This window comes from Rhea americana, unplaced genomic scaffold (assembly GCF_003343005.1).
Source record: "Rhea americana isolate MKP2758 unplaced genomic scaffold, rheAme1 scaffold_183, whole genome shotgun sequence".
Classification (NCBI taxonomy): domain Eukaryota; kingdom Metazoa; phylum Chordata; class Aves; order Rheiformes; family Rheidae; genus Rhea; species Rhea americana.
In genome coordinates this window covers 298038-324725 of record NW_028185961.1, presented here as the reverse complement: position 1 = coordinate 324725, position 26688 = coordinate 298038, and the positions used below count along the sequence as shown (strand labels likewise).

Here is a 26688-nt window from a genome sequence, read left to right as displayed (position 1 = left end):
TCTTGCCAAAGATACCGCTCTGTACAAACATATGCATGCGCAGACCATTTGCATTTGGATTTGCTAAATGAAAAGGCCCTGCTGGGTTTTCTCTCCTGCAAGTTGATTAGTAACAAATAGSGTAGATCTGAACTTGCCTTGAGGTTTTTGAAGAGAGGAGCTTTGGTGCGTTGTGGCCCACAGCGCAGTATTAGAGGTAGTGTTTGTATTGCTCCGTGGCCAGCAGTTGGGAATCCTGGCAAATTAACTCTGAAATAAAACCTTTTTTTAAAAATCATCTTGAATAGAACTTGAAAGAGACTTGTTTTCCGCRTTTAAAAGCTCTCCTGAAGTAGAAACGTGTTTGATGCAGCACAGCAAAGCTCTCAAAGCATTCAGCACAAGCACGTGCTTTAATGGGAGACGGAAGGTACTGCTGGTGGCAAAAGTTGGGTTCTTGTTGGGTGGGAATGYAACTAAGTCAACTTTGCTTCTCTACGATTTTGAATAAAGACTGTATTTTTAGCGTCTTGGCCAGCAACCTACCCCCCCACCCCCAGCGCGTCAGTCGTGAYGGTCGGCTGCGCGAGAGGAGCGGATGTGCTCAGCAGCAGAAGTCTTGCACGGGGAAAGTAGAGAGCACGGGCAGCCCAATAACAAGGCCGGGGTATTGCGCTCCCCGGTTCTCACTATTTTTATTCCTTATRACTGTATGCATGTTTGCATCCGATTTTTCTCTTTTAGATTAGATACTGGCTTGTGGCAACTGAAGATAATTAATTAGGGCTTATCGCTGACGTGGAATTTCTCATGGAAAACAGACATCCCAGGAAGCTGCAACTCTTATCTCATTCTTCCCCCCCCCTCCGTCCCCGCTTGTTCATTGCTTAGGGTTAAGAAGTGTTCTCCATGACCAAGGGTTTAATTTCTGGTTTTGTTTCACATAATTTTGGGGCTTAGATGAGCCCCATGTTGCACCCCTGCAAATGCAAGGGCATGCTGCTGGAGATGGCAGTGCTRTATGAATAGACTCATTAAAACATTAAATTAGATTGCATGTCATAATTTTAGTTCCCAAGTTAGATTAATTGAAAGCTCTATTGCCCAACACCTTCCACTTCAGGTATTTCAGTGCTGTCTTGTATAGCCGGGCAAAACTGCAAGGCTTAAACTGTTTTGAGTGAAGTGATTTTTATCAAGCACATGTACATGCACAAAACAAAATAGTTTGGTATTGAAAACAAAATAGTGAGGTTTAGGTACTGGCCTATTAAAATTTCAGGAGGCACAGGCTATAATAAATAMCCTGTTTTCCACTAGCATTAAAATAATTTTAAACTTTTGAAGTAGCAAAGCCTCCTGAATGGGGAATTTGAAGGAATTCTGACAACTAAGCCAGTAAARTTATATCATAAAAGATGTTTTGGAAACGCTTATACTTGTCCTTAGAGAATTGGAGTTTGCRCAGTGCTGTAATACTTTATTGTCACTTTGACTTAATAGGTCCGAAGAGCCGAAACAGTTTTGAGCGGGTCGGTATCATGTTATAGGTTTGGATATCTTTTTGAAATGTAGACCACACCATYGAGTGAGACCTTTGAAACAGTTCTCGGGATACTGCGAAGGAACGTAGCGATGCACAGTAGGTGCCAATGATGCAAACTTTGGGGAGTTCTGTACGCGYGAGAAGGTCGTGTGCATGCGTCAGAGCTGACCGCGTTCTCACCGACGGCAGCAGGCTCGTGCTTTAGGGTTTTTCTTTTTTCTTTTTTGTACTGTTATTTTGGGGTTTATTCTGTCTCATTACAGGACTTGGGCGAAATACTAACGTATGAAGAGCTTTGCGTCGAGGTGCTCTCGCAGGGATGGGGTTTTGGCTCTTGGGACCGGGCTGCAGGGAGAGGACTCTCTCCTTTGGCTCTTGTCRCAGAAGCTCTGATTTGAAAGTAATTCCTCTTTTTATTTAAGCTTGTTCCTCTTGTGCCGTGCTTTTTCTCCCTTCTGAGTATATGTAAGTGCCAAACTGCTCTCCAGATTTCTTTCACATGTTTAAAATCCTCTGAGGACCACAATGAAGATATTCTCTCCTTAAATGGTAAAGTGCCCTTGAAGCCTGGGGTTTTGCAGTAGGTGGGCTGCTCTCTGAGGAGACATAGATGAGGAGTTGATCTCGATATCTGCTATAACTTCCAGCAAATTCTAATTTTCTTTTGGTTCAGATGGGAAATGGGGCATATCCTGCTATGAGGGGGAAGAGAGAGTAGCAGAACCAGAGCAAATAGTTCTGAAAAGCATTTTGGGATCAATTTTTGAGCTACTTAAGTATTCAAAATGTATTTGGAAAGCAAGCGTGCTTATAGAAATGCTGGAATTCTAAAGTTTATTAGCTTTAGTTGTCCCTAGGGAATGAGATATTTCCACGTTGCAAAATTATTCTGAAACAGAAACTGATGCAAATCCTGATTTATGGGGGAACTTCAGCCTGTTTGGGGAGAGGGGGGAGTCAAATCGTTGAAAAGCGCTGGGTTGTAGCAACRCTGTTCTTCTGCACATCGCTGTGATTGCAGTTAAATGAGCCAGGGAAGAAGGGGAAAAAAAAGAGTTCTTGGGATGCCTGTGCTTTTAAAGCCTCTGCCTGTTGACCGTTCGTCTGCGGGGCAGCAAATACGCAGCGAAGCAGCCACTGGTGCTATAACCCGCCGCTCTCCTGGAGCTCTGTACTCGACGAGAGGCRTTTTTCTCCTAGTCCTCTACTCACCCATACGAATTAAATCATCCTGCTGCTGTTAACTATTACTAGATCACGCCAGATGATCGATCAGTTTAGTAACTAACGGTATCAGTCGCGTCCTCTTCCCGGGCGCATCTATTGAATTAAGAGCGCGTTTCTAACGAAGGCTGACGCGGCTGCCCGTTGCCGTAATGGGCGCYTCGCTTGCCCGTGCTGTAAATCACCTCCTGGCGCAGGGGTGGGAAGCRGGGCGGCCTGACAGTGATTAACCAGTAATTGGTGTATAAAGGCAGGAAATGTTCCCAGCCGGTAACTGTTCTGTTGGAGAATAATTTCATTTATGCTATGATATTTCAGCAGCTCTGACCACTTTCCATTTTGTTATGTGCCGTATGCCTGTAGAGCCAAACTTTAATTTGTTTTATGAAATGCAGCTGTTCTCATTTAATAAATGATGATTTATTTGTGCTTTTCTTTAAGTGTTTTTTTTTGTTGTTGTTGTTCAGTGAGTATAAATACACTTCTGTCTCGAGAGCATCRCTCTCTCCCTGACCTTCCGCGTGATGCTCGCGGCCGTCGTCTCTCATGAAAGCAAAAGACCTCTGAAGAGGCGGTACAAGGTAAAAGAGGAGAGGCGCCGCTTTYGCGTACGCCGGTCCCTGAGAACGAGCTGTTGCCAGAAGCAGGACTAACGCTAGGGACAGAAGCTAAACCGCAACCCGACTGGGGAGGCGCAGGTTTGGTTTTCTGCTTTTTTTTTCCTCTGCGTTTTGCCTGGTTTTTAGTGCTCCCAAAGCCAGTCTCGGGGGTGCTTGCGTGCAGTCCTAGTCCTGGTGCTTTCCTGCCGGCGCTTTGGGCATGCGAGCGTTACGGTTCGGTGTTTGCTGAGAGAGGGGTGGCTAGTAGCTGCTTAGTAATGCCCCGATGGCCTCTTCCTATTACAAGGCACGCTAAAAGTTGTAATTTTTTCTACGGAAAACTTTTTCCTATTTTTTTGCACCTCCAGCAATATACCTATAATCTCGTGCTGCTTTGCGGCAGCGAGGGAAGCCTTAAAAACCCCTCTAATTTTTGGCGAGGGGCGCCCTGCCTGCTGTCCGCTGCACGCCGGCCTGGAGGAAGAAGCCGTCAGCAGATGGGGCGTGCGAAGCTGCGAGAGGCTTTCCGCTTGCAAAGGTTGGATCCGGCGGCCACCGCGAGCGGAGCCCGCGCTGGCCTAAGCGCAGGAAGCCTACAAGGAGCAAAAAATCCTGGCGTGTTTTCCACGCCTGGGTAGAGCCCTTGGAAGGGGTCTCCCGATTAGTGCTTGGCACATCGGTGCAGTAGGCAAGACTGAGAAGTGGCCGTAGTTAAAATACGAACGTTCAACAGCTAGAGCAGCTCCTGGAAATGAGGTGGTTTTTTCCTCGGAGGCGTGATGATAGTTTTCCTCTGTGTGTTTTCAGAGTGTTTCTTGGGTTTTTTTTTTTTTTTTCTTTTTGAATGTCTACCTAAAGGGTCTTTTTTTATAAGAAAAAAAGCTTTTTCTGCACTGAAACTAAGGAGGTAGAAAAACACTTTGCTCATTTTCCCTTGAAATTAGYGGCCTCCTCCATCCTTTTCCCCTCCCCCTGGATCCATGAAATCCAGACCAGGGAGAGTTCAGTGGAAAATCAAGCAAAGATGTGATTTTTGGCCGCATAAATGACTGACTTCTTTGGCAGGAGTAACCTCCAGCCTGGAAGAGAGGCGTTGGGACATGGGTGCAAGCGAGGGCCGATTGCTCCTACATCCTCCTGATGGAGATGGGAAATGCGAGTAGTTGTTAAGGGTTTTCCTTTCTCCTGAATTTTTTTTTCTTGCCTTCCTGAAGCATCTTTTTCTGGTCTTTTTCTTTGAAGAAAACACAGCAATGCCAGAGATCAGAGCTTTGGCTAAATGATGCTCTCTCTTTATAACAGCATAAGCCCTTCTGGTGGGTACTTTTAATTCCTGCTTGTTGAAGAGGCTTCTTTTTTGTTCTTCTTGTGTTTGTTTATGTCACRAGGATCAAAGCTCGTTCTGTTGGGAATGGAAGAAAATAAATATCCTAGTGTGTGATTTGTACTGTAAAGTTTTCTTTAAAAACAAAATGAATGATGGTTGTCTGCATGATTCTTCATAGTGTTTGGCCTGACTGGCTTGTGCTCAGGATTCTCTGCCTCTATTTTATTTTTTTTTATTTGGGGTGAGAGCAAGATATTGGATGGGGCTGTCTTTCTTCCCAACAAACAAGCAAGAAGAAGCTTGAAAGGGAGAGTAACTCTCACTGTATTTTTGACCACTGTTATAAAGTGGGCGACTTTAAATCCTTGGTGAAAGACCTTGATTGAGAACCTAACCCAAAACGACCTGCTCTGGGGTATCTGGTAGCATGCTCTTAAACTAGAGTAGAAGGTGGCACAGGATCCTTGCAGCGTGCGCTCTGCRGGGTGTATTGTGCCTTTGGGTGCGTGGTGCATCTCTGCCTGCAGATGCTTTACGTGGTGCCCACAGTTCAAAAGCAACTCTGAAGAGCCAGTAATGAACATCTTTGGAGTTCATTGCCTTGGGTGCACYGGTGGCAATTGGTCCATTTCTGTGGAGTTTTTGGTGGAGCCTGATCTCAGCTAACTGCTTATTCCAAGGTCTCTTCGGACCTCAGTGGACTTGCAGGTGGACAAGATGAAGATGTATGGAGAGGTTTATAGGATCACGCYGTTGGAGCATCGGGGACTGAGGATTCAAACATTTGTAAGGTCAACAATATTCAAAAAGCTGTAGAGCCAGTAATTTTTCATTAGAAACTTTTTTAATGTAAAAGATTCTATCTGTAAAACGAAGCTTGTAGTTAAAGYGTTAAAATACAATATTTAACAGTATTTTCCTAACTTCTGAATATGAGTTGTTTTAGTGATGCTGTGTTTTTCCTGATGTGGTGTACAGTGGTCCATCACTCACAATTGCGTGTGGTGCTGCTTGTTGCTGAAGACTTTATTCTCTGTGCAAACGAACTGGTTTAAATTTCTCCGGGTAATACTAGGTGCCCATGAGTTTTCTGCGGTTGGTTGAGTCAGCTCAAATATCCATGCAAAATTGAATATGCTTGAGAGAGAGGAGGGGAAAAAAAAAAAAGACATGGTGTTTGCAGCCATCACCTTTTCCTGAAGCTGAGGTGTYGCGGAGTTGAGAACTGTCCATCTGTGGTTCTTTCAACATCTTTGGAAGACTTGCAAGTAAAATACCTGGTGTTTTAAAGGAAATATCTTTACCTCTTTGAGTTGACCGGTTTAGATGCTGAAGTTGAAGACACAGGGCTTCAAGGCACTCTTGTGGAGCGGCTAATGCAATTTAGGAAAGACCTGTCTCCCTCTTCCTTAAAAATGAAGAACGGATGGGAGCRACACGTAGGAGCGGGGGCTACGAGTCACCCGATGTGCTTGTGGGACGATGCTCGTAGTTCCTYAGGTAAGGTCAGTTCTGAACTTGGTGACTGAAGGCTTGCATACAAAGGATGGAAAAAATGGTGTCTAACTAATGAAGTATCGGCTTAGACTTGTGCAAGTCTTCAAGCCTCGGAAGCCATCCTGATGGGAACATCTGTGTGCACCAGTCAGACACATCTTCAGGGGYGTGTGGTGTTTGTGAGTACATGCTAAATGAAACCTGAAAATATTTTTTGAATTTCTGCCTCTATCTAGTTTGGTCCGTCTGTGTAAGAAAACTGTCAGTGGCAATAGAACCAGTTCTGGTTGAATGACACAAGCATAGAAAAAGTTGAGGAGGTATTTGACAGAACTGTGAAAACATCTGAAAGCTTCAGAACTGTAGAAGGCTCTCCATAAGGAGCGCCTGGGAGATACTTTTCCRTTAAAGGTTAGTATTTTCTGCACGCGTGACGGCCACTTCTGGAATGGGTCACAGCCAGCTATGCTGGCTGCGTACGTGGAAGCACGTGTGTTGTTTTGGGATAAGCCAGCTGGAACCAGTGGGTATTCTGGAGTAGTTGCTGCAATCTCTTCTGAGCAGGTTCCCCATGTAAATGGCCTGTGAGCAGGTTAGCCAAAAGCTGGATCTTTGCGAGTTCTTTTTTTCAGAGTAAAGTTCAAATCATTATTGCTCTTAGGTTTGTTTTTTGTTTCTTCCCCCCTCTGCGTTTCAAAGGAGAACTGCAGAGAGGGAGTCTAGGCATGTAGTGGCACAGTGATTTATCAAAGTCGATCCAGTTACATTATTGAAACCATTTCTTTATTTTAAAAAAAAATCTCAGCAAGTTTAAAACCATCCGATGCCTTTGAGAGGGAATTTGAGAGAGTACTGATAACTTCAAAGATGGCATAAGGCTGTAAAGCAGCATTCATGTCATGACTGTGAGGTCCTGTACTTAGCTGTGCCACCTAAGGTTGACTGTATCCTCAGGATAATTTGCTGTGCTTCTGCCATGGATCCTGGTGTGTCTAATTTCTCAAAGGTCTGTACTGATAGTACATCATACAGGTTTTTGCCTTRCGTTTGATGACTCGCCTCTTAGACAGAACTTAGTGTCGTAGCAGCATCTTGTCTTGGAGGAGCTATTTCCCGTACGTGAGGAACGCCTCCCATCGCAGTTGTGCAAATTAGGAGCTCGCTTTGGGAAAAAGTTCGTGTCTCTGCAGTAACGCACGTGTGTTTTCTGAGCAAAACACACAGCTTCCTAGTCAAACGAGCGCCGGTACCGAAGCAGGAATGTCAGATTTGGTGGAAGGCAGTCTGGGTCTTGGAACTAATGTTGTCGCTAATCTGCATAGCTATTTGTTAGCCAAGAAAGGGCTTCCCGATGATTTTTTTTTTTTTTTTTTTTTTTTTCAAGGCTATCCTTGAATATGTGTTGAGGTGCTAGCCTCTGTGCTACAAATAGCTCTGTAGCTACTCTTGACTTTGGGTTGATCTTAAAGATACATACAACTTTTTTAAATGCAACAGCTCAGAACCGCAGAGGCGTTGCTGTTATAGTGTGGTCTTCCTTGGTAGGAGTAGTTAGACTCGGTGCCGGAGGCTGCTAGAGAAGGATTTGTGGTGGTGATAGAATGGGAAAAAAAAATCTRCCTCGGAGGACAAGAGCAGACGAAAACTTTACCTGCCTGATCCGGGGTGTCTGGGCGAGAAAAATGACCTTGTGCTCGTCGTGGAGTTGGAGCCTCCCACTGAAAAAGTGCCTTGAGGGTTGATACGTGTCCGTGCGGGAGAGTGGTTTGTGCCTGGACCGCAGACTTTTGTCCCTGAGCTCTGTTACCTGGGACCTTCCATCTCCATAATCTTTCATTCTCCTTTGGCGCTTGTGACTTGTGCAGGTTTAGAGGTCTCTTTTTTAGGAGAGGCAGATTTGTCACGGGAACGTGACATAAGCTCTCGTTTTAACGTCTAGAGGTATTGGATTTCTGTCATCAGCGTGGACTGCGAAACATGGGTTACTTGCCAATGGGAAATGGCTTACAATTGAATCATAACTTCAAAAAAAAAAATATATAGCCTTGTTGCTTATAGTAGTGCCTTCACTGGTTAAGAACTGAATAAGTGAAAGCATAGATTGTTTCTGTTAACTTACTCTGCCTTTATTTAGTGGTTTTAAACTCCTCCTTTCTTTGACTGGAAGCTCATTCGTCCTCCAGCTTTGCGGTATTGCATTACAGCAACAGACTCAAAAATGGAAGTTGTTTCTTTGAATGGAAACAGAGCAGGCTAGTCGGATCCGAATTTCACTAAATTTTAGTGAATAAAAGCTGTGCTTTGGGACTGTGCTACCCTGAAGGAATGTGCAAGGGAGGAGGAGGCCTCCGAGAGCCGCTCTCTGGGACGCGTTCTCGCTTCTAGTCGTACTGATGCCTAAAGCTGGTCTAAACCCAATCCCCACCACCACCCCACCACCCTGGCCCTGCAAACAGCTGCCTGTATGCTCGGGGTGGCTCCTGAAGGCCCAAGCGATGCTCCCTTGCCTGGTCACCCATGCAGAAAGCCTGCAAAGCTCAGCTCCTTAGTCCCGCTGCGCTGCAGCAGCCCGTTGCTCCTTCATTTAGCCTCGCGCAGAGGGGAGAACGCGAACGAGCAGTGCAGCCGGTGAACTAATTGCTGCTTTACTACATTTGTACGCGTCTGCTAATTTGCGTCAGTAATGTCAAATGCCCGTTTAAATAGCAGGCGGGGAAAGCAAAACGGGGGAACAGAGTACAGAAATTTCCTTACTCCAGGCACTTCCTTTACGTTGGAACAAGTGCAGCAAAGCATGAGCAAATTCATGAGCTGGTAYGAATTTGCTAAAACATATAAAGCGGTCAAACGTAAGAATGAGCTACAGAACTAAGCCTGCACCGTGGCCTGCGGTGAGCTGTGTAATACCGGGCAGATATTCTCTCCTGGCTCCTGCAGGCGGTTTGCAAAAGCCCTGAAGCACACGATATCCTTGCTTTGACTTGCGCAGTCAAAAACGTTCCCGTTCAGAGAGGTGACTGAAGTGAACTGAGCGTGCAATGAGCCGCCTGCCCTGTCTTGATGACCTTGGGAAGAAGCCTAAATGTTTAGTTTGTATGAAAAAAAAGCTTCRCGTTTTTTAAATACAGAAATCTGGCATGAGCAACGGAAATGGTAGGTGCTACAGCATTTCCTTCTAACCGGGATTTCAGTCATTTTCTGTAACTGCCTTGCCATGGTAAACAATCCTTAGGCTTGTTTTCTTAAAGGTGAGGATTTTGGGGGGGGATTTCCTCTGCAATTTGAGAACAGGCTTTGGTTCCACCACATCTTAAAAGCAGTTCAACTGTCCTTCTGAAGACCTTTATAATCACTAATGTTTCTCTGAAATTACGGCAGCAGAAACAGCATATAATGCTCTAGGGTTTGTTTATTGTGCTTTATAATGTCATTATAATTTAGGTCCTTCTCTATGTCTTCTAATGCTCTCGAGCATTTTGTTTACTTTAGCTCAGTACCCGTTACGCTCTGGCAGCTATCTACACCGCCCCCTCTGAGTGGAAAATGCCTAAAAAGCTGACAAATTCAAAATTCCTATTTCCATATGCTGTTTGTCCTAATGTGCATTTTTATCCAGACCAAAATTCATCTCCCAAGCTGTTGCTCAGGTACAAAGTGCGTTTAAATCCTCCTGGAGCTTCTTGCGATCCTCTGGAGACCTTGGTGACTAGAGCACGCTTCTCTGGCAGCAGGACGCTTTCGCGGTTGGCACTGGCGTGCCGCTACGCCAACCCCAGCGCTGGCATCTCTGCCTCCTCCTGCCAATGTTAGTGTGTTGGGAAAGCAGGTGGGCCAGTTCATCAGGTCTGTGGTCCTTCAATTTCCTTCTGTCCTTGCCACTCAAGTTATCTGATTAATACCTTGTTTCCTACGGTTTAACTTTCAGCTTTGACRGGTGATCTGTTATGCCATGGCTGCTTTCCTGTGTGATGTCCCCGAGTCTTGATTCTTTACATGCTTGATGCAAAATCACCCGAAGAAGGCGAGGGAATAGCCTGGAAGTATCCCTCAATCCCAGGAGTGCTGTCAGCAGCACCTGATCCCTTCAAATGTCGGCATTACGCCAGCACTGGAATGTATGTATTTCCTAGGACTTTGTGAAGACCGTCCTCTTATCTTAAAGCTGAGTATTTTCTGAAATGCTTTGTTGACGTTCTCGCTGCCCTGGCCTTTTTTTGTGCCTTACTATCCTGACTGTCTCGAGGTGCTGTGCATGGAGGAGCAAGACCCATATCCTCTACTTTGTCCCTTTTCAGCTCTGTTTCTGGTACAGGTCACGCTTTCAGCGCAGATTCTGCACGTACCTGGTCCTGCTGCTCCGGAGTAACTGGTCTCAGGACCACGTCCAGCACCCTGCCTCTCCTGACTGTACCGAGAATCATGACTTCTAATTCCATTTCCCTTTTCTTCAAGCACACCTTTCTCATCAGCTGATTTGGGTAGGAAGGAGGACTCCATGCTTTGCATTACCAGCTCTAAGCCATCTGCTACTTGGCAACTTCAGTGGTTGGGTTGCTACCTTCTAGTTCACCTTTGCCAGCTTCCTAAATAGTGAGATTTTCTTTAGTAGCTGTTGTGCTCAGGTCAGCTTCCAAGTTGAAGAGATGTTACTTGCTCTTCCTTAAATGAATGAGCCGTTGAAGAGCTGTCCATCACAAGCCTGCACGTTTTATTTTCTTCCGCTGGAACGATTTAGCACCGGTCTGCTTGCATGTCTTTGCATCAAGCGGTTCTTAGATCGGCTGCTGCAGAGTCTTGTCAGAGTAAATCATTCCAGGTAAAGCGAGAGCTTTCAATCCTGCTTGCTGTAGCTTACTCTACTGTCTTATCTCGTTAGTGAATCCATGATTGTTTCTTGCTAGGTGCTTGCTGGCTCATTCATTTGCCTCTGTTGGTTGTCAGTTAGTGTTGGAGTCGAGTGAGATGCGTTCAGCAGCTCAGTTGAATGACTTCAACCCTCCCCCCCCCTTTTTTAAATGGAATTTGCAGAAATGTCGTCTCACCGAGAATCAGAATTCCCAGTGGGATGTTAGGACCGAGTAGGAGGGGGAGGAACGTTACCGTGCCCCGGTTGAACCGCGTGGGGTGTCCCCGTCTCGAACGGCGTCCGCATCCCGGAACGGACGTGCTTGTTTGCTTTCCCCCAGCTGGCTGCGGGCAGAGACGAGCTGCCAGGCTCCGTGGCCCTGGGCGGGTGTTAGGATAATGTTACTTTAAAGACTGTCAGGCAACAATGTTGTTTTCTCCTTGGAGAGAGATTACGAGAAGCTGTTGAATCAATCTTATTTACTGAACTTTGACATGCTGTGAAACTTTAGAATAACAAAGTTTTGCACTTTTAAGCGTTGGCCTGTGTGGCGCGTGACTGGCTGGGCATTAAAATAGAGGCTGTGAAAGCTGGCCTAGTGCTTTGGGGTTTTTATTTTTTAGGTCTTATTTTGGCTTAATGATTTTTGGTGGTTGGTTAAGTGTGCTTGGAAATATGTACTGGCTAAATCTGATTAACTTTTGGAAATAATTCCCGCAGCAACTATGAGCTGAGTTTCTGAATGAACTGCTGGAGCCTCTTGTTCGGTGCAGTGCCGTGTGCTCCCAACCTGGGTGCTCCTGGAGTCGCTCGAAACGCCGCGGTGAAGCGGAGCCGCCGATGGACTGGGTCGGGTTTCTTCCGCCGAAGCACAGGGCTCTTCCGTTTTCCCGCAGCAGCTTCATGCTTCGAAAGGGATAAAAGATGAGTGATGGGGTGGTTTAAAAAGCAGTTTGAGAAAGACATGTAGAGAGGCGAGTGAAGGCACCTTCTGTGAAGTGTGTTGAAAAGAAAGCAATAAATGTGTGAAAACYTGAGCAAACTGTTAACTCTCTCCGTCATGGCCAACAAGCTGAGAAAGTAATCAAACTGTAATCAAAACACATAATCGTGTCTAATTACATTCTCATTGCATATTAATGAGTAATAAGAGGGTATTTCAAATAAAAGATCCTAGAAAAAAATATTGGGGGGAGATTAGGGAGGGGAAGAGAGAGGCAGACTCAAAGAGTAGTAGATGTGATCTCAAATAAGGAGAAGCGTGAAGAATAGAGGAGCACCGGAGGCGATGGAGCGGAGCTGGAGGCTTGGGAAAGGCCGTGTAGGACCGACGACGAAAACCAGGTTCGTGCTGCGCCGGCCCCAGCGGTCGGAAGGACCGGGGCAGAGAAGGACGGGACTCCTTTGGCCTTAGACCGCAGTTAAACGGGAGCAGGAAGAAGGTGAAGGGCAGCTGTGGCCACCATGGGCTAAAGCAGCGCTCCGCAGGGCTGGAGAGGGGGCTTGGGGTTTGGACGGGCGTGCGGTTAAAATAACCGATTTTTGCGTCTTGGTGGGATTCTTCGTGAGGATTCATTATGAATAGCGCTTCCAGGTAGCGTAGGAAAAAAGTCTGCTTTACAGGGTAAATGAAAAACCATTGCTAGAGCTTTGAAGCTCTGAAGCTTTTAGACTTTCTTTGCRTTTACTTAGTCTGTAACTTGGAGCGCGAACGTGCAAAAATTCTGGTAACTGATTTTTGAGCCTTACTGTTTGTATATATAATTAAGTAGCATCAAAAGCTAGGAATATTTTTAAGCTTCTAACTCAGTGACATGCAGCAGTGTAATCTTCAACTTTGTGTTCAAGTAGTTGAATGTGATTTCTGCTACGYATACATCTCTATATATGCATCTTAATTCTGAAACTACTTTATTTTGGACTATTTTACCGGAGCTAGCAAAAAGCTCTTACTCCTCCAAGATGTATTCAGCGCTGCTTTTGACACGTGCTAGCTAACAGGCGAGTAGAAACAGGCCTTTCCTGGAAAGGCAGAGTTGGCAGAGACRAGATTGATGTATTTATTTTGCAAGATCTTTATACAAATTTGCTGAGAGAAGAGAAACTACGGATATTCCTGCCGGCTGAGGCGGGAGCCCTGAGCTGGCTGCCTGCTTTGCCACTTCTGCTATTGCTGGTGTCGCAAATAGCAACAGCCCTGGGTAAGGGATAGGGTTTGGGGCGGGAATAAAATGCGCTTAGCTTGTGGGGCTCCAAAGCAAAAAAATTGTGTGTGCGAGCATGTTAGTTTGGGACTTTTTTCTTTTCCAGCTCGCAATTAATGCGTCTCACTCCTRTGAGAATCTCTTAGCTGGTGAGAGCTTGGCTGGGAGCTGGGGGAAAGCTGCACGTTAAACRTCCTGAGGCTTGGGAAATACTGCGCCCTGCCCGTTGGGTTGATAGGACAGTCCTGCCTGGTTACCGCTTTGGGGAAACCGCGGATGTACTCCTGTCTCCGAAGCAAGCCCCGAGAGCGAGCGTTGGAGGGAACCAGCCCTGATCGGGGGGAAGCAGGGAGAGGTTTCAGGCATATCATCCTGTACTCTTCTTTTTCTATTTTTATTTTTTTTTTCCTTCTAGGAGTGGTACAAGCATGTTTTAGGATGTTTCCTCCCCCCCGCCCCGTTCTCTTCCTACAGCCCGCTCTCCCCAAAGCGGCAGTACAACATGATGCAGACCTTAAACTTCTGTGAGTTAAGTGGTTGAAGCCTCCTGTGAAAACAAAGTTTTACATGTTAAGGACATGCAGAGGGTTGAGAGCCTCAATATAATACGTCTGCATTAAAAAAAAATTTTTTTTGCAGGATAAATCGGCTACGCTGCTTGTCCACCCGTGATTAAGAGGATGTAATACCGCTAATCCCCCTYGCAGCTGGRTTGTGCTTCAAAAATGCAGAAAACAAGTCCAGCAATTGCAACTAATGATGGAAGTGGAAAACAAAATCCTTCTCCACCTCTGCCTCAATTATTCATAAAAGCTTTATTTTACTATTATTTCTTTTCTTCCTGGTTTTGGTAGCCTGGTTGGTATTTTTCTGAGCAAACCTGCATATACTTAGCAATCGCTCTCTGCTGTGGRAATTGCTACGTGATGTGTTAATATAGTCCCATTTTTATTACCTTCTGCTGGCATGGGGATTTTTTAAAGTGCTTTCAAGATGTCACCTACTGCGAATCGGGCCGTGTGCGCGTTAGCTACTGCCACCATCTAGGAGGGAAACGGAGCCCTTCTAGTAGCGATGGAGCAGCCACTTTGGTTTGGGACGTGGACTCTTGAAGCGAACGGAGGAATTTCCTCCTTGAAATAACCCGCCGCCCTTTAATTCTTTATTTTTAAATTGCCCTTCATGCCTAGGAGCAGTGTAACCGGTCAGGCTGGCTCTCGGTGAGCTTGAAGYGCCCTCACTGATAATTTACATTAATTTTGAGCTAGTGCGGATGCAAGCCGCGATGTTATCAATTTTTGGTTGTACGGAGTCAGTCGGCCCATGTAAACATCAGCACTAGAAAAAACATTTAACTTTTCCTCCTCAGAGGTGTTCTGGTTGGCTGTGCAAGTAAGCAGTGTCCATGTAAACAGGTATTTAACCGTTTTTAAAACCCCTGTATTATTCATCCAACCACGGCGGTTTCTCAGGAGCTATTGTATTTTGATGGTTATATTTATTACGTGCCAAATGCTTGTTTACATTTAGGTTTATGTAGTATGRTGCTACTATAGGCTGCGCCTAAAATTAAATTTTAGGTGCACATAGGTCAATTCTGCACTGACTGTGGCATCTGAAATGCTGGATAGTAGAGTAAACATGTCCAAGGGTGTTGTAGTATCTTTGGGCCTTCAGTGTTTGTTGCATTTGGATATGACAGCTCGTATTTGAGGGGTCTGAGTGACTTTTTTAATCCAATTTTTAAAAGGTTTTGGGGGGAGGGGGAGGTCCGTAAGCGCCCTCAGTCCATCATGTCAGATTGGGCAYGTGAAGCTCAGTGTTGTGTTTCCTCTAGGACTGTTCTGCTCTCCGGTACTTTGTAACAGCTTTGGGGTGGTTTTGTGCTATGCTTATTTAACAGAGTTTGCTTAACTTTGATAAGGATATTCTTGCTTTCTACATTTCATGCCATTTTTTTTCTGGTATGATGTGGATGGGGARAAAAGGGGGTCAGTTTTTACCCTACTCTAATCCAGTTGTGTGTAGAGATGCTTCTTGGAGCAGYGGCACTGCTCTCCTTGTGGTCGACTTTGTCCTAAAAACTCTCTGGAGCGGGCTCAGCTCGAGGATGTCAGCTGAGCTCGGAATAGCTTTCTAAAACAAGGTTGCACCTCTGGAAATRAAAGTTTTTGAAGTTGCAAGATGAAATCTCCGGGGCCTCTGAAGGGAATAAGCACGTTTGGTTTTTCTAAGACTTGTGTGTGTAGTTGTGTGTAGATGTGATCTTGCTTAGACTGATCCGGAGAAACTAATACGATCTCTTAAATGGCTCGTTTCATTCTCCAGACATGTGAAAACTTGTGGACAGTCAGCGCTGCCTGCCATAATAGTAACAGCTTCGGTATTAAAATCCACTGGCATGCAAAAAGTCAAATGTGATCTTGGTAAAAACTCCTTTCTCCCTACCTCCCTGTGAGTTGAAATGCTCTCCAGTCTGGTCTGTTGAACTCTACGCCTTGCTTTTCTTATCCTTTTGAAAAATCTGTTTCCCCCCACTCCCTTTGAACAGTACTATGCAGTCGATTTGCAGACTGAGTTTACGGAAGGAAAAGGATGGCGCGCCTTCAGTTTTGCCCCACYGAGGGTGGATCGGGTTGTGTTTTCTTTCTGCAGTGCTCTAAGTCTCTCTCAGCTGCGTGCTTGTGTTGCTCTGGAAGTTCATTGTATTTGCCACAATGTGGGTGGGTGGGTGTTTTTTTTATGTGAAGAAATATTTTAAATCAGTTCTGGGCCACAGAGGTATGTTAATTCTCTTTACTGGAGCGATAAAATAGAGCTTTGTGCAACTTTGTAATTTTACTTGCTCTAAACGTGCTTTGGAGTTCACTTGTCTTGGCAAGTTTACTCTGCTGATTTTTGTTTGTTATTTATTTATTTWTTTTCCTTTGCTGGAGGTGGACCAGCAGTCTGTGTTACTGGACAAGGTTATCTGCTTAGTTCGCTCGTGCTTTTGCTGGGAGAGGCTCTGTTGGGCGATATCTTTGAATCCGGGGCACCTGCYGACTTGCATTTGAGATCGGTTTTAATAAGCAGAACTTCTCGGATATAGTCAGTTCTTCAAAGTGCTTTGAGCAGTAATAATGAAATATTTATTTGCTGAAAGTGCTGGCTGGCTTAACGAAGCAAACGCAGGTTGGTTGTTTTGGAGGCCGTATGTACGTGATAATCGAGTTAATATGTGTGTATGTACGTATTAATGGTGTTTAATATTGCTTGTTTTAAGTGGTGTGCTACTATGGACATGCGRGATGCATAGTTACCTATGAAATAATTTGTAACCAGCCATTCTGTGCAGGATTTTTGACCAATACATTTATCAGATTCTGCTTTTTCATTTCAGGTCTGCCTTGAGTGAAGTCTGAYGAGAAGATGTCACAGCGGTTTTGTCTCTGGAAGCGGCTAGCTGTAGGGATCGCCGCCGTCTTAGCGGCTTGTTTGGCCCAGAATGACGAAGGTAAGGGCTTCGGAGCGGGGGCGCAGTTTGGCGGGGAGGGAAGGCTGGATTTTCCCCGGACTTACCGCTTGGAGAAGTGACTTATTGTTGCCTCTCTTCCTACTGAGCATCAAAGACAGGTCTGGACACCTGGTCACCACTTTGACTCTGTTTACAAAGCTGTGAACTTAGCAGACAAGATGAAGAAAAGTGTAAGCTGTAATTATGCAATATTGAAATCCAGCATTACAATTTGCTTTGTTGTTCTTCAAAAAATGTCCCTCACCTTGTTCTGTTTGGAGATAGAGTTGGAGCCCTTGGAGCGGTCGCTGGAGGGAAAATTGAGCGAGCTGCGCATCTGACTGGCCGGAAACTTAAGACCCYGAATGAGGGTCCTTTAGGAAAATAATAGTTAAGAAGTCCTAAAATGATGTGGTGGTGATAGCCCCGTGTTCATCCTCACAGCGTCTTTGAATTTAACTAAGAAATCAGCAATGCATTCTGCTAATTACCTATGATAACTTYTTAAAAAATACGGATGCAGATACTTGATGTTTTTGGAACAAGTCTAAATTGAAGACCTCGAGTTTGACAGATGCTGATTTTTAAATAATCTCAAGGATAATGAAAGGGTGAAGAAAAAGGTGTGAATACGGGTTTGTAATATCTGTAGTGAAATTGTACGTTATTTGTGGGGTGTGTTTCACATAGGTAAGTTGTAATAATACATTGACTTTCATGGTTTGTTCTTGCAACGTAGTTTTCTCACAGGTATGTGTTGGCAGATGCGTTAGAACRGTTATGCATTAGAATGGTTTTGCTTTTATGAGAAACACGTCGGCATACTGGAGTTGTTCTTTTTCCTGTGTCCAGTAGACAGTGTTCCTCCCCGCTCTATTACCTGGTGGTGCGAGGAGCTGGGTGCCGGAGAGCAACGGGAGGAAGGTGAAGGGGAGGAGGGCAGGACGATGGGATAGTGCCGCGCCGTATCCGCTCCGGGCTCCCGGGGGAGGAGGGTGGCTGGAAATGCAAAGCCATGTGTCTTCCGGTAGTCTGGGTTTTAACCCTCAAGGTGTAGCCAGTGCTAATCAACGTAATGTTGACAGCGTGCAGGGGGATAGCGCACGCAAAACACGTGGCACGGATGTGCCGGACTTTGGTGCAGAACGTTTGCGCGGGCACCAGAAAATCTGGCATTTTAAAGTAGGAAAACAGATTCTTCTGGCTTTTAATTTGTTGTTCCTTCCTATTTATTACATGAGTTCTCCGTGTTTGTTAATGTCCCTGTCTAAAACAAATGCACGCTGTACCTTTTCATCATATTTGCTGCAGAAGAAGAGGAAAAGACTTGCCTTTAGTGACAGGTAAAGCTATTATTCGTTAATCCACRCTGGTTTACTGGCTTGCTTATTTGAAAGCCGGTAAAGGAGATACCTGAGGAGCTGGTGGCCTGTTGCTCCTCTAGCCATTTGCCTGATGGGGCAACAGAGCACCGGGGCAGCTTTTTGCTGCATTCCAGATGTTAACGGAACGAGTGAACGTGGCGTCACCTTGATGGGTAGCAGTCACAGCCGAAGCTCAGCTGACTAGTATTCTTTTAATTCCTATAAAAGATTGCCTTGCACTGTTTTGACTTCTTCCTCAGCTGCTTTTATTGAAAGTTTAGAACAATCGTATGAGAGCTTGCCAAGAAAACTTTCACTCGTGTCACTATGAAACGTAGGAGATCTTAAAAACGTGGAATCTATTGATGTGGTTGACACTCTCAGTAAGTTATGTCTGTCTAATCCAAATATCAACCTATTCCAGGACAGTCTCCAGACTCGGGTCCATGTTTTCCACACTTCCTTTTAGTCCATTAACTTACTCCTGCGGTTTAGCATTTAGCTTGAAGTTTGCTGTAGCCCATGCTAGTGTGGCTGCATTGAGATGCTCGTACCGGGCTCTTTTTTTGGACCTGGCTAGAGGGAATGGCGCAAGCTAGAACGTGTTTTTACTTTTGAAGGTGCGCTACTTTACYGCGCCTGTTGTTAAATAAGTTGCATCAAGGGAGTGTTGCTTTTCAGTTAATACAAGTTGGACTTGGATAGCCGAGAGGGTTGGTTGTTTGCTGGGGAAGAAGTTCAGGAATGTGCTCGCTCGAGCAATGTCCTGCAGTGAGCCTCCCTTGACACGACCTCGAGAAGGGATCGAGTTCTGCCCGCTCAGGAATGTGTAAAATTAGCCAAAACAAAATGTTTAATATCTTCCAAGTAATGAGTATAAATGTCATAATGTTATAATAGAGGAAAAAAATTAAGTGGAAATTATTTTGAACGGTGTCATGGAGCTGGTTACTCAGCCCATGTCACCCACGTAATGAGTCAAYGTGTATAAATTTGAGTTTGAGATATGTTTCTCCTAGCTAAGTGTAAAACCACACTCCATGCTTGAGTCACTGCAGAAAATGACTTCAATGCGTCTAGGACCAGGCGAGTTGCTTTAATTTGCAGTCAGAAAAATCATAAATGAACACGCAAAAGTATAATCTTCCAGCAGTGACAACCACAACCAGTGTTGCTCTTTTAACAGCGAGACAGTCCTGGATCCAAACACAAGAAAGCAGTTCCTGCAGGGGTGAGGATCCGTGTCTTGACGCCTGGTGCGTAGAGGATCTGTTTTCACGCTTGTGTCTGGGCTTTCACGAGTTGTACGTGTGCATTACTGCCTTTTGCTCGTCCTTTCTCCGTCTCAGATGTTTTRCTTGTCCTCCGACGTCATCGAACCCACCCGCAGCCCCAGCAACTGCCGRCGCTACAAAGCAGTCTTGAAAATGTTATCAGGGACTATGCTGAAAGCTTTCAGGCTTCTCTCTTCCCACTTTCTTCCTTTCCTAGTGGAAAGCTTGTCTGGCTCTTACRCTTTTGGCTCAACATCTTTGACTACATCTAGTCTCAGTGTATTCACAGCTAGTTAACGTGCCGGTGGTGCCCAAGTGCCCCGCAAAAGGATCCCGGCTTTGACCTGTTGGCGTCTTGGGTTTGACGTGCGCCGGCGATGGACCTGTGCCGCATTCCTCGCTCCGAGGTTTCGCCTGGACGCGATTTCGGTGACGTGTTACTATTGTTTTTTGGGGGGAATGCTGCCCCGTTTCAGGACGAAATGCCTGTCCCAGGTACTGCGTACGCTTACCGTGCTCATTTATCTTTTGCAACTTAAGAATTTCCAGTGGGGCAGATACGAAGTCTATTAATGAAATGCAGCTACTTTACATCTGCTGCAGTCCTCCTGCCATAAATAAATAATAGTTTTCTTGTTAGAGATGCATTAAATTGCATTGCAGTTTCAATGCGCTATTGATAAACCCATACAGCGTTTTCCTCTCTCAATTTGCTTGCCTGCATTATTCTTTCCCTCAATCATATGGTATWCCAGAACAAATATAAGGCTGTGCGTGGATGGGTAATGTGTTTAAAAAACACACACCCGCACAACTGTTTTCTCTTCCAGTGTGACTGCCTCTGGTTTGCTTTTCCAAGTAGGATAAATGTCACACACGCTTTCCTCGCTAATATTTTAGCTTACATAAAAGTAGAAATGTCAGTTATAGCCGTGCAATGTGTGAAATTAGGTCAGCCACAACTTCTGTTATTTCTTGAGTGCTACTTCASTAAATTCAAAAGCAAACTTCAAGCTAAAAGAAGCGAGGAGGGAGGCCGGGTGCYGTGCCTTGTTGAAAATCCAAGGGAYGCGTGTAGAAGGAGCGTCTTAGCAGCGATATTTTTGGTCAGTAGGGAAGGCTGCTCTATGCAAGAATAAAAGCTGTCACTATTCTTGCTTTATGTATACAAGTTTTCAGGCCAAACGAAGAAGTCTTGAACTGGCATACACTTGCAGATAAGACTGTCTTGGTCCCTGTGCTATCTGCAATAAGGGTCCAGACTTAGACTGTACTGGAAGGGAGGGAGAAGAAAGCTGGACGTGTGAAGGCTGTGCATTTGCCAGGCGATTATTATACAACTCGGTTACCTCTTCTCAGAAAATGTTAATGTTTGAATTGCAGCTGCTTTTGGTATACGACCAAGGCTTACATTGTCATATATGCTAAAATAGGAATTACCTGATTTTATTTTTAAGTGTTTCTCGAAGATATGGGTGAAATTGGGCTAGACACCAAAACAGCGTGATGGTACCTTCTGGTAAGCTTTGAGTTTTGAATATTTTTCTGTTAAAGCTGCTGCCACCGAGAGAAGACTCGGTCTAAAGAGGAGGCTTGCTTGAAAGCAGACTGAAGCTAAMGGCAGACCTCGCTTGCCTCAACATGAAGGTCTTTGGCCTTTATGTCAAAAGCACAGAAACCCTTACAGGATCCTTCGATTGTAATTAAGAGATTTCCTTGAGCTCATTCTGCTGTCGGTAAGTCGGTCCTGCAATCCAGCTGAAAGCAAGTGATGGTCCACCACCGGCGGAGATGCTGCAGCACTGGCCAGACTAGGGGGTGGCTTTTCCCACGTGCTTGGAAACATCATTGAAAAGTGGAGCTGGTGGAACGAGCGACTTTGCTGCTTTTTCGATCAGACTCTTAACGCTGTCAGAACTGTAACAGGAGTCGCAGAGAGGAAACTGCTGTAAATACATACGTTTTTTGTGATTGAAGCATGAGTGGTAGGGATCCAGGTTTTCCTGGTGAGCAAGATGTCAAAACAGCCCTTCAGAAACTTGAAGGGATTCATGTACTTATTCATGGAATCGCATGTATTAGCCTGGCTGAGCGAATTAAACAGAATATAGCAACTGAATGTCTTGAAAGAACATTTTCATAGGTGGGCTGTGTCAGGAAGGCGAGTGATTTATTTGAGTATGAATTTCCAAAGGCTCCCAAGTGCTTAGGAGCTGTGACTGAGCCAAACCTAGCTATCTACTTCGTGTTCTGTTTAGGGAAAGAGTTATTAAAACAAACAAAAAAAAAAAGAGAGAGAGAGAAAAAGCACACCCCATATGAAACTCTAAATCCTTACTTTGCTGGATGGCTTATTAGGAGTCGAAGGATATATTGTAGGGATAAACGGTACTGTGGCGCGGGACAGCCCAGTGCTGCGACTCCAGGCTGTGACTTYGCGTAGCACTTAGCTGCTCTGGGTCCTGGCTGGGTGCCCAAAGGGGTGGCCGTGCTCCTCCAGCTCCTCGCTCGGCACCCCTGGCTCCTCCTGCACGCGGAACRCTTGGCGCTAGGAGCTTTTGGGGGTGGCTTTTCGTTGATTCGGTGCTTGCCTGGTAGTTGCACCACTGCCAGATGTGAAGCAAGGGAGGGTGCTCTGAAGCCTGGAAGGCCTTAGCAGCAGCTTCAAGGCTGGGCCTAATTTGCAGCTGTATCTTAGCTGTAGCTTGTGCTACCAGGATTATATGGACGTAAGCACCTTCAGCTGTTTGTACGGGGCCCCCTTCCATTAGCTACTGTCTTTAATTCAGTGTAGTATAGTCTTACAGTACAAAAACTGAATAACTAAAGGTTTCACAAATCACTTTAAGAGCTACTTTAAAAATGAAATCATTTTTATGCTTTCAACAATGAATCAAGTTCCAAAACTTGATRCGTTACTGTTGGGCAGGGAATTACCTTGGGAAGACGCACATTTGAATCTGTGCAGCCGGTCTGTCGTTCCCCGAGCCCTGTACGTCGCTCGTACGGGGGGAGAGGAGGAATGCAGACAGGCACTTGCCCAAGCGCTGCCTGGGAAAAGGAGGAGAACTCAGGAAAGCGGTGAGTGSCTTGGTTATACGGTCTCCGTATTTGGCTGAGAGCTCTGCCGCTTTGCTCTGCAGCGTAGCGATGATCCCTTTCGCGGGAAGGGTTTCGGAAAGAAGCTGCTCTCCTGGTATTTGGACTCCAGCTGTTAGTTATCTGACGGGCTTTGTTCTTCAGAACATAAGCGATGGGGCGTCTTGGGGTGCCGCTGGCAACCTTTTGGGTCTGCAGCGGTYGGATTTTCCGCAGGCAAGAGGTGAGTTAAACTGCTGAAACGTGGGTACGTGAGACAGGCTTGCTCTTAAAACCTCCAAGGTTCAGCCCTTGGTCCCCTGAGAGAAGGGATGAGGCCCCTGTGTGCTCCCTCTGCYGATGCCAGGAGGAGGAAGCTGTTTGCCAGGACAAGAAAATTCCCTACCCTTTGGTAAGCGGTAGCGTCATGCCTCGTTTCTAGCTGGGAAGGAGCCTCTTCCAGCCCCCGGCCTACCAGGTTCTTGCCTTTTCTCAGCCTTGTTCTTTGCAATGCGCARTACTGCGTTTTTAGTTCCTAGATTGTACAGTAGCAAGCATTGGTGTCCTGAAAGTCTCCTAGCACATGGCCAAGCTGAGCCATCACGTGGTAGGGGAAACTGTGAATCACCTTTAATCCTCTGAGGGCCCAGGGCCCCTTCCCGACAACGTGAGAGTCGCAACTCGGAGGTTGGTTTCTGGCCTCGAAGAGCGTAAGCTGAGCGGAGCTGGCCCTGTGCCTGCTCTCGGTGGTGCGTTGGTCTTTGTGCTTTAGTGCTAACGTTTGAAAGTTACTGAGGTGCCTTCACCTCTTCTTAATCAGCTGTGTGACTTTATTTATGACACTATTTAACTTGCRTTTCGGCACCTCCAAATCGGAGCGAGGAAGAGCAGAGTTTTCTCGAGTATTACCGAATACTTTTGTGATTTCCGTCTCGTGCCCAAACTTCCCAGAACAAATTTACCAACTTCACTGTAAGTATTAGAGACAGCACAGCGGCACAGCGTGACTAAGCCGCTGCTTTCTCGCGTGCGGTAGGCTTGCCCCTAAYTTTGGGGGTAGGGATAGGACTGGTGCGTGGGGATGCGGGGTTTATACTGTAACTGCTCTTAGTGTGTTTGCTTTCTAGTAAAGCTCTTTAGTCAAGAATGTTGCAAACCTAATGCAAACATGCATGCATTAAAATGTAAAGTGTGTGTCACCATGCAAATTCTGCACCTCCTAAGTAGCAGAAAGATGTTCTGAACTACAGCCTTAGCTCCCCATTTAATTTCAGGAATCTAATAGTTGACAATCTAGAAATAAATGCATGGGGGAGGTGGAACACTGAAACTGGTGTTGCTTAAAGATTACTTCTGCAAGATACACAAACTGCCCTTTCAAGTAAGGGGTGAATGCATTCCTCATTCAAGCTGGAAGTGGAGATCACTCACGTTTGCTCTGCAGTTTTCTTAAACGGAGGCTATTTTCATGCTTAATATTAATCAGGAGAGCTTCAGAGCAAGGAAGAGGTCTTGCAGCCGTTGTGGAAGTGTCTGTTKTCTTTCGTTTAGGATCTGACCAGATGGCCTCCTGTTGTCTAAATTAGTTAAAACAGCGACAGTGTAACAAGAGAAGTGCTTTGTTAAGAGCTTGGCTAGGTTYTACCTGGGATCAGCTTTGGGTTCTTAAAAAGTTGCAGTCGAATAATGCAATTGCCCCAAGCGCCAGCGTGGCCAGTGGAACTCCCCRCCGGCTCTGTGCCGAGCCGCCCGATTCGCGATCCGCTCTGTCCCGAGCCAGAGCGCGGGTCTGCAAGTGGGGGAAGAAGGAACTCCCAAAACATCGTATCTGTAACGKGAGCGTGGAGCTAGTCTTCGGAAGACCAATCTTGCCAGCTCTGTGTTGCCCTTGGCTAGGGTGTCCTACCAGCCTCAGAGGAAAAACACAACGAGCAACTAAAACCTGGAACTCCAAGGCTTTAAGTTGCCAAATGCCGCTGAAAAGGAGCAGGGGAAGACATGGGTTGACCTGGGAGGAGGAGGTGGCGAAGGCAGCTTTGGTTTCTTTGCTCGAGCTGGGTCGGCATGGTGCGCGTTGCAGGGCGTGCCTGTGCAGCGAGGGCTGCAGAGTCGCAGAGCGATGCAGCGGGGCATTTGGGTGTGAAACCTTTTTTGCCAGAGGAGGCATTGACTTTCTTTTGCTGATTACTTAATATATATATTTTAATTCACATTGAAGCATGCATTGTGTAGGAGTTCAGATGTTTCAGCCCTGCCAGAAGAAGGCTACATCTCCCGTAGCTGCCTTCAGCCTTCTTCAGGCTCCGGTTGAGAGTGTTGCCAGTGCAGAGCGTGGAGCAGATAAGTCTGGGCAGTAATTGCGAAGAATGATTTTTAAAAAAAAAAAAAAAAAAAAGCTCCTCCTAATGCATTTGTTTCAGAGTGATCATTTTCAGATTAGGGCAACTCATCTGTTCAGAAGGAGAACTACTGGGAAGACTGAAGAAAACAATAGGTAGATTAAAAAAAAAAAAACTCTTAATGTCTTACTGATTTTCCTTCCTTTTTTTTTTTTTTCTTTCTTCCTAAACCAAAGTTCATGCTTTTCTGCAGCATTTATTAGAGTATTGAGGCACAGGGAGCCTCGCGTCGGTACTGGGATGAACAGTTTCTTTACGTAGGCTGCAATGAACAGAAATCAAATAGTTGAAGAGCAGCAGATTATCATGATGCACCTGGTTAAACCTGATTGCAGAGTGATGGGCTGGAGAGTTGAAAAGGGAATTAAGGGCGAGAAATTGTGTTCTAGAAGTGGATTTGTAGATGAATGGGGCTTCTCTGCAATTAGAGGCTAAACAGGCCTAATCCCCGTTATCCTCGGTAACCCGTCGTCTTAGGAAGACGGCGGTTGAAAGGAAAAATACTCCGAGTGGTTATTACCGCAAAGCCATTTCAGTTTCCTTTTTCCAAATAAAATAGCAGTGGAGGTTATCACTTTTCATTTTAGAAACACCTGCATATGGTTTCTATCTGAAGCATTACAGACTCGAGCCCTTTAAAATATGTTCCTGCAGAGCAGTAGATACTTCAGTTAGCTTGTGGTTCGCTTGATCCTGTAGCGTAGTGCCGTAGTTTTAGTTATTGACCTTTTTCAACTACTGATTATTTTGCCTGCAATACTTGTACTATATTAGATACTTATTGGTCTTTTAAAGTTAGATTGAGTCCTATAATTTGCTGAGAGAAAGCAAAATATCCCTGAAATCATTACTTATGTTCAGCTGTTAGAATAAGGTGTTTGCATTTACTGTTGCACTGACAAAAAGGGTTTTTAGYGGTAGTATTGGTATCATTTTTGCAAGTCCTTGGTTTTAGCAGCTACGTATCGTTTGGTTAATGCCAAACGGTTCCCTGATTTCTAGGTAACACGAAGGGGGCAGGAGGTAACCTGTCGCCTCTGTGCGGCTCTTGCGTGAGACTTACTTGCACGCCTTACTTCTAAACAGAGCGTCTGGAACAGCTGTTTTGAAGGTTTAAAAGAAGTTCGGAAACGCATCAGGGAAGAGCAGAGTATTTTTCCTCCATGTAGAAGAGCTGCTAATGACACTTAGAAGGTGGTGAGAATCGCTCTGGGTTGTTAGGACGGCTGTCTTCAAATTTGGAGCAAGGTTTGCCCCACTCTTACTGCGGTTGATGGGCTTTCGGGGCTGCGTTAGCCRCAGGTTTGAAAACCAGAACTGCTGAGCTCACGAGGAGAGTGAGGATCCTGCAGCCACCAGGCAGAGCAAGCTGCTGTGGCTTGGATCCRCTCTGGCAGCTCCTCCGCGTCCGTCGGGCAGCGCCTCGGAGGTGCGCTGGCGGTGCCCGTCCTTCCAACCTCAAGTGCTTGTCCTGCCGGAAAGCAGTAATATTTTTTCATTTAACGAGCTTTAGCACACGAGCAATTAGGAAGGTGTAATTGAACGGAGCTAATCGGGAAGGCCCAGAAGCTTGTCTTGGGGGTCCTGTTGCAGGCAGTTACTCCCTGTATCTGCAATTTTATCTGTTTAATTACTAACACCAGTGGGTTTAGTAGCATGCGCCAGTGATTTTTACAGCTCCAGGGGCTTCACGTTTTTATTTGGTTTGTTTGTAAGACTTGAGTTTATTCTGCTAATGAGATACTGATTAATGGGCAGTGAGGGTCTCTGCTTGGCTAATAACACTAATATCACTTCTATCTTCCAGCTGGTGGCTTTGCTGTGGCCTATATATTCAAATTATTATCATTTATTA

General features: G+C 45.5%; 1 protein-coding gene across 3 annotated transcripts in view; it reads left to right on the top strand.

Annotated features, from left to right (window-relative positions):
- LOC146597464 (protocadherin-15-like) overlaps positions 1 to 26688 on the top strand; it is a 593579-nt gene that overhangs the window by 349816 nt on the left and 217075 nt on the right. For all 3 annotated transcript variants that reach the window (XM_085302026.1, XM_085302025.1, XM_085302024.1), the window contains exon 8: positions 16605 to 16718. In XM_085302026.1, the coding sequence (XP_085158152.1) occupies positions 16634 to 16718 (85 nt within the window). In that variant the 5' untranslated portion in view covers positions 16605 to 16633. The remainder of the gene's footprint in view (positions 1 to 16604; positions 16719 to 26688) is intronic.